Source organism: Poecilia formosa, unplaced genomic scaffold (assembly GCF_000485575.1).
Source record: "Poecilia formosa unplaced genomic scaffold, Poecilia_formosa-5.1.2 Scaffold92, whole genome shotgun sequence".
In the NCBI taxonomy this organism is placed as follows: Eukaryota; Metazoa; Chordata; class Actinopteri; order Cyprinodontiformes; family Poeciliidae; genus Poecilia; species Poecilia formosa.
The window spans coordinates 840,402-852,240 of NW_006800031.1; the positions used below are offsets into that span (position 1 = coordinate 840,402).

At 36.3% G+C, this 11,839-nt stretch overlaps 3 protein-coding genes across 5 annotated transcripts in view; 1 reads left to right on the forward strand and 2 right to left on the reverse strand.

The window, feature by feature from the left end:
• The window catches only part of LOC103141999 (uncharacterized HIT-like protein Synpcc7942_1390), a 3,368-nt gene extending 1,468 nt beyond the window's left edge, over positions 1-1,900 (reverse strand). For 2 of the 3 annotated variants that reach the window (XR_001662827.1, XM_016674272.1), the window contains exons 1-3: positions 1,180-1,900; positions 954-1,091; positions 239-343 (exon numbers count right to left, since the gene is read on the reverse strand). Coding sequence is in view for 2 of the 3 variants with exons in the window: in XM_016674272.1 (XP_016529758.1) it covers positions 239-343; positions 954-1,091; positions 1,180-1,404 (468 nt within the window). In the remaining variant the exon portion in view is untranslated. The remainder of the gene's footprint in view (positions 1-238; positions 344-953; positions 1,092-1,179) is intronic. The other variant, XM_007557841.2, reaches the window with a different exon arrangement.
• Positions 1,901-2,328: 428 nt separating this feature from the next.
• On the forward strand, positions 2,329-6,281 carry mrps30 (mitochondrial ribosomal protein S30). The gene is made up of 5 exons (XM_007557843.2): positions 2,329-3,165; positions 4,022-4,167; positions 4,277-4,382; positions 4,895-5,071; positions 5,744-6,281. The coding sequence occupies exons 1-5, from the start codon at positions 2,577-2,579 to the stop codon at positions 6,007-6,009; spliced, it is 1,284 nt and encodes a 427-aa protein (XP_007557905.1). The 5' UTR covers positions 2,329-2,576; the 3' UTR covers positions 6,010-6,281.
• Positions 6,282-7,920: 1,639 nt separating this feature from the next.
• emb (embigin) overlaps positions 7,921-11,839 on the reverse strand; it is a 13,708-nt gene continuing 9,789 nt past the window's right edge. The window contains exons 4-9 of the mRNA XM_007557844.2: positions 11,198-11,280; positions 10,957-11,093; positions 10,214-10,366; positions 9,781-9,898; positions 8,874-8,907; positions 7,921-8,793 (exon numbers count right to left, since the gene is read on the reverse strand). Of these exons, the coding sequence (XP_007557906.1) occupies positions 8,733-8,793; positions 8,874-8,907; positions 9,781-9,898; positions 10,214-10,366; positions 10,957-11,093; positions 11,198-11,280 (586 nt within the window). The 3' untranslated portion in view covers positions 7,921-8,732. The remainder of the gene's footprint in view (positions 8,794-8,873; positions 8,908-9,780; positions 9,899-10,213; positions 10,367-10,956; positions 11,094-11,197; positions 11,281-11,839) is intronic.

An 11,839-nucleotide genomic window follows, 5' to 3' on the forward strand; every position in this document is an offset into this window, starting at 1 on the left:
TCACTGATATTCTCTAGTTATTTTCTAACTTTTCTCATTTTTCTTAAAGAATTTTCTGTTTGCTTTTTAATACTTTAAAATTTTTAATTTATAATGTAGGAAAAAACTATTCAAAAAAGAAATAACTGGTTGTGCTACTGTAGGAGGCAACAATTTTAAAATAATCACATCGCACAAAAAACATGCATTTGCTAACTCAATTTCTTGTTATTCTGGGACTCTGTGAAGAGCGTCATACCTCAGCATCATCATCTTTAGCTGCGCTTATTCGAGGAATGGGGACCCGTGGAATAACCAGGAAGTGAATGGGAGCCTGTGGACTGATATCCCTGAATGCCAAACACTGAAAACAAGACAAAAAAATTAAAAACGTTTTCATTCCCTGTGGACTAGGTCAATGTTTCCAACACTGGTCCTGCATGTTTTAGGTTTGTCTCTGCTAATTGATGGCTGATGAACGGGCGTTTGCTAAACTGAAATCATTTGATTCATACGACAACATTTTAGAGCCAAAAAGGAGTAAGTTTCCACCAAAAAAACTCAGAAAATTTGAGATTAATCAAAAATATTTTCAAGAAAAAACAAAATTTCTGAGCTCCAAAAGTCAAAAGTTTGCAACAAGCAACTCAGGAATTTTCTAGAAAAATCTTGTACATTTGTGAGTTTCTAAGTAAAAAAAAAATTGACTTTTGAAACTCTTGAAACTTTGGAAATTTTTCTGATATCAATCTAAAAATTTCCAATTTTTTTAATAGCATTTTTTTTAACTTTTGGAACTCAGAAATGTCCCTGTTTTATTCCAGAAAACTTCTGAGCTTAATCTATTTTTGTTGTTGTTGTTGGTAATATAGTCATTTTTTTGTATCTGCAATGGCCCTAATAGGAGGATTTGGAAACATTTAACTGGTAGGTCATGCGAGTTAGTAAAACTTAACATGTTCCTGGTTGTTTACCTTGTCATCTTCATAGATAATATCTGCAGGGATGCTTTTATCAATCACTTTGGAGAAGATGGTTGGACCTGGAGAACCGTATCTTTTGCTGGCCTCCTCTGCCAGCTTCACCTCATCACTTTTTGTGCAGAGTGATCTCTGAAATGCCCAGACAAATAAAAACATTATATTCATAAAAGAAAATAAAGCGATCATTCGGGGGGGTAAATGTGTGGATAAAGCGAACCTCTTGGTGGTGGGACACTGAAGCTTCCCCACTGCCACCAACATTGCTACCAGAGTGTGTGTTGTGAAAATGCTCAGCAACAGTAAACGAAATGAAAATGTTTATGATAAGCAAAAGGGTTGGTTTTATAGCAGCTACCTCAGCTCGATAAACACGCTGGAGAGGGTTGAACAGACACGCCCTGGTCCCGACCAACTGCGTCCGAAAAATATTACGAAAATACATGTCTAACTATTATAGTTTTCTGTTGATAATGCATCAGTTTTTGTCTACGTTTGACACCAAGAACCTTCATAAACTCAGAAACTCCAAATCAAACACGCCAAGCTAATGCTGCCTTCATGTACATCTCGTAAACAGCAAGCCAATCTGAGTGCTAGGAGCCAAGTTTAATTTAAAACGTATATTTTCGCATACACTTCACAAGTCAACTTTTTTTTAAAAGTTTTTTTTTTCATAAATTCTGTCCCGGTTTTTCAAATTATTATTAACGACAGTAATAGTAAAATGTGTATGACATGAACCTTCTAGACTGCTGTTGTTTGCAACAAAAATAACCGACAGTTTGTGAGTGGCTCTAAAGGCGACATCAATGACGTATTTAAGGGGTCGCTTCAAGAGCAGCAGTGTTTAAAGCGCTGATTAACATACTTTGCTCATAAAATGTTTTCACCTCTTAGATGTTTTACCCTTTCCAGAACTTTTGTAAATCAATCATGATTAAAAAAATCATGTTTTTTGATCAAATAAATAAATAAAATGTAAAAGAAAAAAAAATTATTTAATTATGTGTTCACACCACATACTTACAAAGTTACAAACAAAACAAAACAAAAACAAAAAACAAACAAATCCCCAAAATAAATCAAAAACTTAGTGGGGCGAATTGTACATACAACATAAAAATTCTGAACAAAACATTGACGTACAAACTGTTTCAAAGAAGAGGTAAACTTAAAAGCATTTTTGACTTAAAAAATGGCATTAAAATTATAACTCATTCTTCCACTTTATAAAGTAATATATTGTTTTAAAGGAAAAAAAAACATTTGTGTAGTTAATGTTTGGATAACATCAGAACATTATTTACACCGTAGTCTATACTATGATCATTAATTAAAAGAAAACCTATTAACCCAGATAAACTGGTGAAGATCCGGCCAAATTACAAATTATACAGATCCTCAGTTACTTTCTCACAGAATACACATTATTTATCCACATCCATTTGAAACCTGTGTCTCAGAAAGTCACCAGTTGAATAAATTTTTATAATTTTAAATTAAAAGTTGAAGTTGTTACCACCACCTCTCCGTAACAGCGGGTGGCGCTATTGCACCGGTTTGTTGTTATTCAACTCTGAATAAAATTCAGGAGGAAGAACTCAAAGAAGAAACATGGCGGCCCGCATAAGGCTGCCCTTGCTGCTCCCTAGAAGTTTTCCTCCGCTTAGATCCCTGAAACATGTCCACACCGAAGCCGTGAAGGAGCCTCAGTATCCGCCCATAGTCGCTTCTCTGACGGCTAAAAGCAAATCAGCCCGGTTGCGGCAGAACGAGGAGCGCATTAAATTGATCTCCTCCTCTCCCGTGGAGGAGAAGCTGTCCCTCATCACTCGCATCCAGCGGATGAAATTTGTCGTCTACCCTCAGACATTCTCACGAAACCCGGACAGGTGGTACCAGCACTTCACCAAAACCGCGTACATCCCGGGCCTTCCAGAGAAGTTCAACCCGACTACGGAGGGCTCCCAGTTGGCCACGGATCAACCGGCTGTCCCTGAGATCGATGATGCTGCGTTCAATGAAATCCGAGATCTGGTCACCCGTGTGATTTTACACGAGCACTGGCACAAGATGAGAAAGCGCCAACCTTTTCTGTACAAACACCAGGAGCAGGTGGTTGGTCCCTTCTTGAAGACCCTGGTCTCTGAACTCACCTACAACCTGGCCAAATACAACCCGCTGCTGCGGCTCTCCAGTCTGGGTATGGATAATGAAGTTCACAATAAATCACTAACAGAGGTTTATTTATGGGTTACCACATCACTGTTTAGGTTGTGTATTTTTACTGAATGGTCATTTGTGAAGGATCATAGTGAGTAAAGGTGTACTGCATATTTTGGTATCGATCCGGTACCATGTAAACACAGGGCCCGGATTGTTGTACATTTTAGGCTTAATAATTGCTCTGTCTGATTTGGTGTTTCATAAAATTGACTTTTTTTTTCTTTTTCTTTTTTAGTTTTTATACTGCACTTGCAATTAGAAACTTTCTTATTCTAGCAGTTTAAAATGAGAAACTTTCTTGTTTTAATATTCTAATAAAACTGGTTCATGTGCGAGATTATGACTTCTTAAAAAAGGCATAAAGAGGCTTCTAGACGACACAAACATCTCTCCAGTTGTTTTCATTTTAATGACCTTTCTTGTTTAAATAAGAACATATTTTGGTTGAGTTTTGTCTCATTAAAATAAGAACGTTTAATATGTTTTCTAGCTCATCTTACTGCTCCTCGATTACAATGATAAAAATAATAGGAATACATTATAGTTAAAAAATAAAGATTTAGCACTTTTCTAACTGGATTGATTTGAATTGATTTAGGACCAAATTGAATCTGTTTCCTTGAGATTGCATTTGTCATGAGTTGTCATTACAAAGTCTTTTTCATCACAGTTTTGTCCTGTAAAATGAATCGTGAATCTCAAAACTTAAGTCTCTAAAGCCAGTTTAATACCTACACCTCTCTGTTCCTACACAGCAGACCACATAAACCAGTGTTCCCCTTTCAGTGCTGGTTTTAGTTTCTGATGTTTGTTTTCTTCTTCTTCTTCTTCAGATCTCAGTCCGCAGGTGAACTTTTATTGGAGGAGGGGAAAGAGAATAATCCCGAAAGGCCACCGCAGAGGCCGACAGGAGCCAATCAGGTTTCAGATCGATGACCATCCCCACAGCCAGATCAGAATACCTCAGCAGCTACCGCAGGTAAAAAGAAAACAAAAAGCATTTCTTTACAGTAGGAGTAGAAAAATACAGACATAATTTAATTTATTCTGTTAACTTTACCTTATTTTCCTGTCATGTTTTTCATCAGTTTGCTCCACTGGAGGCGTCTTACACAGCTGAGGTCCCCGAAATCCACCTTGCCCCCAACATGATGCCTCTGTTCAGAAGGCAGTATGACAACAACATCTTCACAGGTGAAACTCCTAAAACTAATAAGAGAAAACATCAAACTTCATATCTCAAAGGTAGTCTGGTTACAATCTACAGAGGTGCAATAAAGCGGAATAAAACCAAGAACAAAATAAAAAACAGTTTCTATCCAAGAGCCAGAGGAATTAAATTTCTTAAAGTTAATGCATGCTACAATGTAACGTTCACACAAGGTCGAATCAAAGATCAAAATATTCCAGGTATCAGTACTTTGTGGAAGAAGTAAGTAAAAAGTAGCCAAAGTTTAAGCTTTAGTATGAAAGTTTAAGTTCAGATCTTAGTATTAGTGCATACCCCACTAGAGTATTCTTAAATAAATCAAGTTTATAAAAAGTAAGCTTCAATGACACTGTCTGTTTTAAGTATAAAATAAATATATCTGCAGTAAACCGGAATAAACTATTTTTGCTTTTCGTGTTATGAACTTAGAGTTAACGTGAGTTTTTTTTTTTTTTTTTACATATATATATAACTCTGCTTTCCTCCGTTTTTCCAGGAGCGAAGCTGCCAGACCCAGCCTGCTACGGTCACACTCAGTTCCATCTGGTACCGGACCGGTACCACAGAGACCGGCTGGCTCGACAGCAGCATTCGGACCAGGTGGAGCCCTTCCTCAGAGCCAACGCCGCCGCCAGCCTGTTTGCCTGGACTGGAGCTCAGGCCATGTACCAAGGTCAGAAAACCAGGATTTTACTGCTTTTCATTCTGTGGTGCTGTTTTTTTCTAACACTAAAGAAAAAGGTTTAAGTATTGAGAAGCTGCATTTTATCACAAAATGTGTTTTGAAAACAAAATAATTTAGATTGAGCAAAAGTCACTTATTGAACTTTTTAAATTGGTTGGAAATATGTGACTCCGTTGGAGTTGCAGCTTCCTCCAGTCTGGAACCTGATTCCAGTATTTTCCAGGTCGGATAAGTTTGGAAAAAGAAAATATGAGGATAGAAGAGTATTTATAATTCCAGATTTTATTTACTATTCTAACAAAATGTTGCTTTTTTCCCTATTTGGATATTTTCTTTCTTCCTCCCTTTTCACTTTCTTGTATCAGCTACTATTTTATTCCTTTTATTTTGTTCCTTCCTTTCTTGTCATTGTTTTTCTTTCTTTCTTCCCTTCCTTCCTATTCAATTTTTTCCTCCCTTCTTTCTTCTCATCATTTTTGCCCTTCTTTTTCCATATCTTCCCAAACTTATCATGCATTCTTTTAAGTTCACAGTGAATTTTAGTGTTTTTATATTTTAAAATGAACATATAAAACTGAGAAATCTAGTCGGATCTCGAATCCTGGAGTTAGAGGAGAAAAGAGTGATGGGCTGTTCCTTCTTTCCACCAAACCTCTGCAGGTTTCTGGGACTACCAGGACGTCTCCAGACCCTTTGTGTCGCAGGCTGTCATCACAGACGGACACTTCTTCTCATTCTTCTGCTACCAGCTCAACACTCTGGCTCTGTCCGTGGAGACGGACGCCAACAACCCCAGGAAGAACCTGCTGTGGGGCACAGAGAGCCTGCGTCTCTACGAGGGCGTGCAGGACGGCGCGGTGGTGGGGCTGGACGACTGCGTCCTCAGGCTTCTGGTTCAGTTCCTCATGAACCGGCCTCACAGCTGAACGGGACACAAACATGCAGGAAGCTGCTTTTGTCACTAAAGCTGAAAAATTTGGTTTACGGTTGTTTAATCAACCAAACTATAAACAGAATGACTGCAGATTCAGGCTTAAGATGGAGATTCTGAACAATCAGAAACAGTTTTTTCTCTCTTCTCTCAGTAATACAGTTGTTTCATTTATTCCTGTTACTTTAGCAAGTGAAGCTCATAACTACTACTGCGTGTCATGGCTACTAAAGACGGGGGGGTAAGGAATACATTTCCACCAAAAAACTCAGAACTTCCAATACTAATCTGAGAAATTTTCTGGAAAATACAAGGAGATTTCTGAGCTTCAAAAATCAAAAATTTAGAAGAATTTTTTTTTTTTTGAACTCCAACGTTTGAAAGAAAATAACTCAGAAATATTGAGATTATTTTCACAAAAAAAGAAAAAAAAACTTGAGCACTCCTCTGAGCTCGAAATGTTGACTTTTGAAACTCTGAAAAATCTTTTACTTTATGGGCTTCAACAATTTCCAGTTTTTCTCCTAAAAAATGCACAAAATGAATCTCAAAATTTTAGAGATTTTTCTCACAAATTTTCGACTTTTGGAGCTCAAAAGTTTCCAAGTTTTTTTTCTAGAAAATTTGAGATTAGTCTCAGAATTTGTTTTTTTTTTTTGTCAGAAATTTAAATAATTTTTAAAATCTAAACTGCCCTAATTTGCCATTGTACAAAGCCGCTTTAAGGAGGGGCCACCAAATTTTCCCATTTCAGCTTGTAGAGAAAATGTAAGTTACTGCAAAACAGTCAATAAAGCATCTACTATGCTTTGATTGCAGCACGTTTTTGTTCGTTTTTGACTGGGAGCATAATTATTCAGAAAGAAATAGCACTGGGAGGAGCTAAATCTTTTCACAAATTATCTGTCTCATATTAAACTGTTACAACATAGTGGCAATTTTAATAAATATGCAAAAAAACGTATTTTTAAAATAAAAGTTGCATAGTGCAGCTTTAATGAGCTGCTAGTATTAGTTCAGTCATATTTGAATTAAGGAATTACAACATTTAATTTCCTTTTCCTAAAATATTTTTGACTTGAGTTAAACCAGTAACGCATTGATTCAAAGGAAAATGACTCAGATAAACTTTAATTTGTGTAGCTTTAATATTATTGCTTGCATATACAGTGAAGGCTGAATATGTTAACGTGACAATGATGCACAAGTATTTTGATGTGGACGTTACTTCCAAAGCTCACGTTGATGCAAACACACATTCAAGGATTCAAGGTGGCAGAAATAAAATCATTGCTGGCAAGGAGAACACTAGCTGCATTTCCATTGAGCGAATTGAAATTACAAAATGGAAACATACCAATTCAGGAAAAAACAAACAAATAAACAAAAAAAAAAAACATTTCCATGAAAGGTTTTTGCATCGCTTGAATCGCGAACAACAACCGGATATCACTGGCAGAAAAGAGGAAGAAGACGACAGGAAGTGGAAGACAGACAATGGCGCAACAGGGTTTTTTTTTAAAATGGTATATCGCGGGAACAAATTTATTCACCTGTCATTTTTATTCACCTGTCATTTTAATTACGTTTCTTATTTAATGGAAACACCGCAATTACAAAATAGTTTTTTCGGTATTAGCAAAATATCGACAATGTTTTGCGCACAATAGTCATGGAATGGCAGCTAGTTCTTTGCTTTTTGAGAGTGGGTTTCATAAACCAAAGCATTGCAAACTAAAATTACAATAATAAATTCGGTTAATGAAACATGAAAACCTTTTTAAGCTAGGATGAGGTAGATTTTCTGCCATATTGAAATGGATATATTGCGTCACACCAGTCACGTGAGCAACAGCCGCGAAAACCTCGAAGATGGCAGGAAGTAGTATTAAGATGGTTGTTTTTGTTTTTTTTTTCGGACAATGTGCAATTGATTCCACCTGGGCTCTCAGAGTTGTACAGTTCATAAAAAGTGGTGTGTCATTCAAAATTGTTGAATCCACAACTCTTATGGAAAATCGAAATCTACAATTTTCCCAAAACGCCACATATGTAATCACTCCAATGTCTGAATGTTTCCTCTGATAGATGATAGGCGCTAGCTAGCGCCATCGCTAAATTATGAATATAATCTCATGTAACTGTTTACATCCGTCTCTGACATTATTTTTAATGACTTATCGCGTGAACAAGCCTATTCACGTGTGGTTTTAATTTCAATTTCAAAATGTTCTTCGACATTAGCAGAATGTCGACAAATATTAGCGTACATTTTCCATGAAAACGCAGCTAGTCAGTTGCTTTTTGAGATAATTAAGGCACTGCAACCAAACCACAACTCATTACATCACAGCTGCAAATGTAGGGCGGGGGTTTTCAAGCTAAAAAAAAAAAACACCGGCTTCCTTTTGTGACAGAGGCTACACCGGAAACGTGTGAAGACAACCTCAGTTTGAAACACAGAGCCAGAGGGAGAGAAATGTGAAATGCTTTACTCCTTCAGCCGTTGGTGACAACAGGAAACATGTTGGCCAGTGAACGTCAAAACAGAAAGCTTTCGTGTGTATTAGTTGATTAGATGGTGATGATTGCACTTAGCTGGTGTTAAGGACTAAAACATTTACAAAATATAGTTGTTTATATATTTCTATAGAAGCTCTTCACATTCAAAAATAAAATAATTTAATAGATGCTTGAATTTGCTGCTGCAGACGTCCTTTAGGTTTTGCGCTGTCTAACTGAGGTACGTTCCTCAGCTTCCTCATCTTCACCCTGTGGCCTGAGGCAAAAATAATTATTATTTTAAAAAAGCACAATACACAAAACATAAAAATAAGTGATGAATATTAAAGTACTCACTGTGTGTTCTTTGGGTCTGCATTCAGACCATTAGCTGTGAAAAGGGCAGGAAATTATTCACAATAGTAGATTCTCTTTATTGGTAGTTAAATGTATCCATAAAAGAAATAAATATTTTAATAAAAGGGCACATTTCTTGAAAAATTACATTTGTATAAAAGAGTAAAGGCATGAACATCCAGCCTTTAAAATCTGAGCACTGCAAAAACACAAACTACTCCAAAGTATTTTAAGTTCAGTTGCTAGTGCAACTACCTTAGTACTTGAAATAAGACAAAATTAACCTAAAAACAACTTTTCAGCAAGACATAGCAGTTTCTTTTAAGTTGGCTATTCCTTAATATGGATGAGCAATTACTAGTTTTATTGGCAGATTATTTCACTTATGACAAGACATTTTCCCATGTTATAAGTGAAATAATCTGTCAGTGAAACTAGTAATTCCTCTTGAATAATAAGGAACTATTAACGTAAAACAAGCTCCTATTTCTTGCTGAAAAATTAATTCTAGGTTAGTTTTGTCTTATTTCAAGTGTAGCAAGATATTTGAACTAGAAACTAAACCAAAATACTCTGTAAGATTTTGTTTTTGCAGTCAGTACAGTGCAGAAAAATCATCATTTTTGCAAACCATTTCTGTGTTAATTTGGCCATAATATCTGGATTTTTATTGTTTTTAAAGAACCAATTGAAGATTTATCTAAAATCTCCTGGTATAATAAATGAGTCCATATTGCAATGTATCCTAACAATAATCAAAGGGCATTTTGAAATAAAATCATTCCCACAGCATCACAGATCCTCCTCCATACTTACCAGTAAATATGAGTTGCTCTTCCAAACTAACCAAAGAACACAGTTTCATAGCTAAAGTCAAAACGGAGAAAAAAAAAACATGCATTGGTACCTTCTGCTTCCTTTTTCTTGGAATGACTCCTCTCATAGATGAGAATCACAGTAACCAAGATGACAACTTCAACCAGGATGCCTAAGAAAGGCTTCAATGGCTCCCAGATGGTAATCACCTTCAGGAGAAAATCACAAGAGATTCACGTCTTTTAAGCCTCAGCTAAACTAAACATTTCTGAAAAGTTATTTAAAATATGCTTTAGATAAGACGGCATCGTAAAACTGAACTGGAGAACAAAATGTGAAACCCAACGCTTGGTTTGGACTGATTAAATATGGAGATAATTTCCATCATTTACTAACACTGAATATCAAATAACTTCTTTTTTTAGCAATATCTAGAATATGCAAAATATGAATAATTCCCCTTTAAAGTTTAAAACCTAGGTTTTCAACAAGTGAGCTCAGTGTTTGGCTCCTCTGATTCTGACCTTCAGGTGCAGCTTGCTGGTGCTGGCGCTGATGTTGTACACGGCGGCGCAGTGATACACTCCAGAGTCGGCTTCGCTCACGTCCTTCACCTTCAGCTTCGTTTTGTGCCCAATGACGGTGATGTCGTAGCGTTGAGCTTCGAATAGCTGCTCCTGCAGGACGACAGAATCCTACAATTATTACACCAACTAGCAAAAAAAACAAAAAACATCAGAAATATTAAACAAGACAATTTCATGTTTGTTGTATGCTTAATGCCTATGCAAGGCATAAACTTAAGGCTTGCGGGCCAAAACAAATCAAATTAGTTTTTAATTGTATGGTTCCAAATGACATTAATGTGAAAAGATGTTAAATATTATTTATTGATTACGAATCGAGGGATGGAATCACAATCTTTTTTTTTAATCCCCAAAATCTGGTGAATAAAGTTTTAGCAGTTTGTTAATATTAGTTTTATTAATAAATTCTGCCACAATTGGTCCTTTGAGGAAAAAGTCATGATGCTGGTATAAATATTACATGCTTAAAAATCTGAATTAAAACAACAGTATTTTTTTCTATGAATACTTTAACAAGAATTATCTGAACACCAAGTTTTAATGGGAAAAGCAAGGCTACCATTTAATAAAGCCATTAAAGGTGACTTTTACAGTCTAGCTGTTAAAAGTTCAACTTTAGCCAACTGCAGATAAAACTCGACTGTAAAGGAAATAATGTAAAGTCAAAGATCCTCACTCGCCTTATCGGTGCCATTGATCTTAAACCAGTTCCAGGTCCTTGGCACTGGTTTTGTTTCCTCCATCTTGCATGTCAGAACCACAAAGTCACCCACATAGGAGACGATGGGCTTCTCTCTTTTCTCGCCGATCCGCGGCACTGAAAGACAGAGCCGACACGTTACTGTCAATCTGCAGCAGGTTTCTGAATAAATAAAAAGTACAAAACAAGACGGTAAAGGTGGTGCAGATTGTGATCTGTACCTGCCAAGATAAAGTCTAGTTCTGCTTCATTTTCAAACACACAGGTGTAATTTCCAAGGTGTTCCTCACTCACAATGTTGAACCTGAAGAACAGAGAGAACAGGTGTTAACATTTTGTTTTTCACCACAGTTTTTTCTTCTGAAATGTGACCCGTCTGCAGCTTTGCTAACCCAGAGGCAGGTTTTGGTTTCAAAGACGTTCTTTCTAAACCTTAAAGGTTTAGAAACAACAGAAAGTTACATTGGATTCCATACAAAAAGGTAAAAAATTACAACACTGAAAAAATAAGGATTAAAAATATTTAGATGGCGTTTAATTATTCAGGTCTAATGATTTTTGTAACATTTCAGATTATAAACCAAAACGTCAGTCGCTCCATCTAAACGAATTCAAAACGCTTCAGTTTGCCTGTGAAAATGCCACATTGCTAATCCACCTCATCTGCTTTTGCTGCGTTAATTTGATATAGCTCTATTTTTTTTTTGCCTGTGTTGCAGCTCTAAGCATTCATATAAACTAGTAATGACAGACAAAAAAAAAACCCCAACAGTTAGCGGATTATCTCTTTAAAAATACAGAGCATTGCAAATTAAATACAAGAAGCATTTTGAAGGGAAAAATTGATGGGTGTAATTTAAAAT

Excerpts from the sequence above, each read along its gene's own strand:
- mrps30 (XM_007557843.2), top strand. The coding sequence starts at position 2,577 with ATGGCGGCCCGCATAAGGCTGCCCTTGCTGCTCCCTAGAAGTTTTCCT. Across the intron at positions 4,383-4,894 it reads TGACAACAACATCTTCACAG|GAGCGAAGCTGCCAGACCCA; the intron begins GTGAAACTCCTA and ends CCGTTTTTCCAG. Across the intron at positions 5,072-5,743 it reads AGCTCAGGCCATGTACCAAG|GTTTCTGGGACTACCAGGAC; the intron begins GTCAGAAAACCA and ends AAACCTCTGCAG.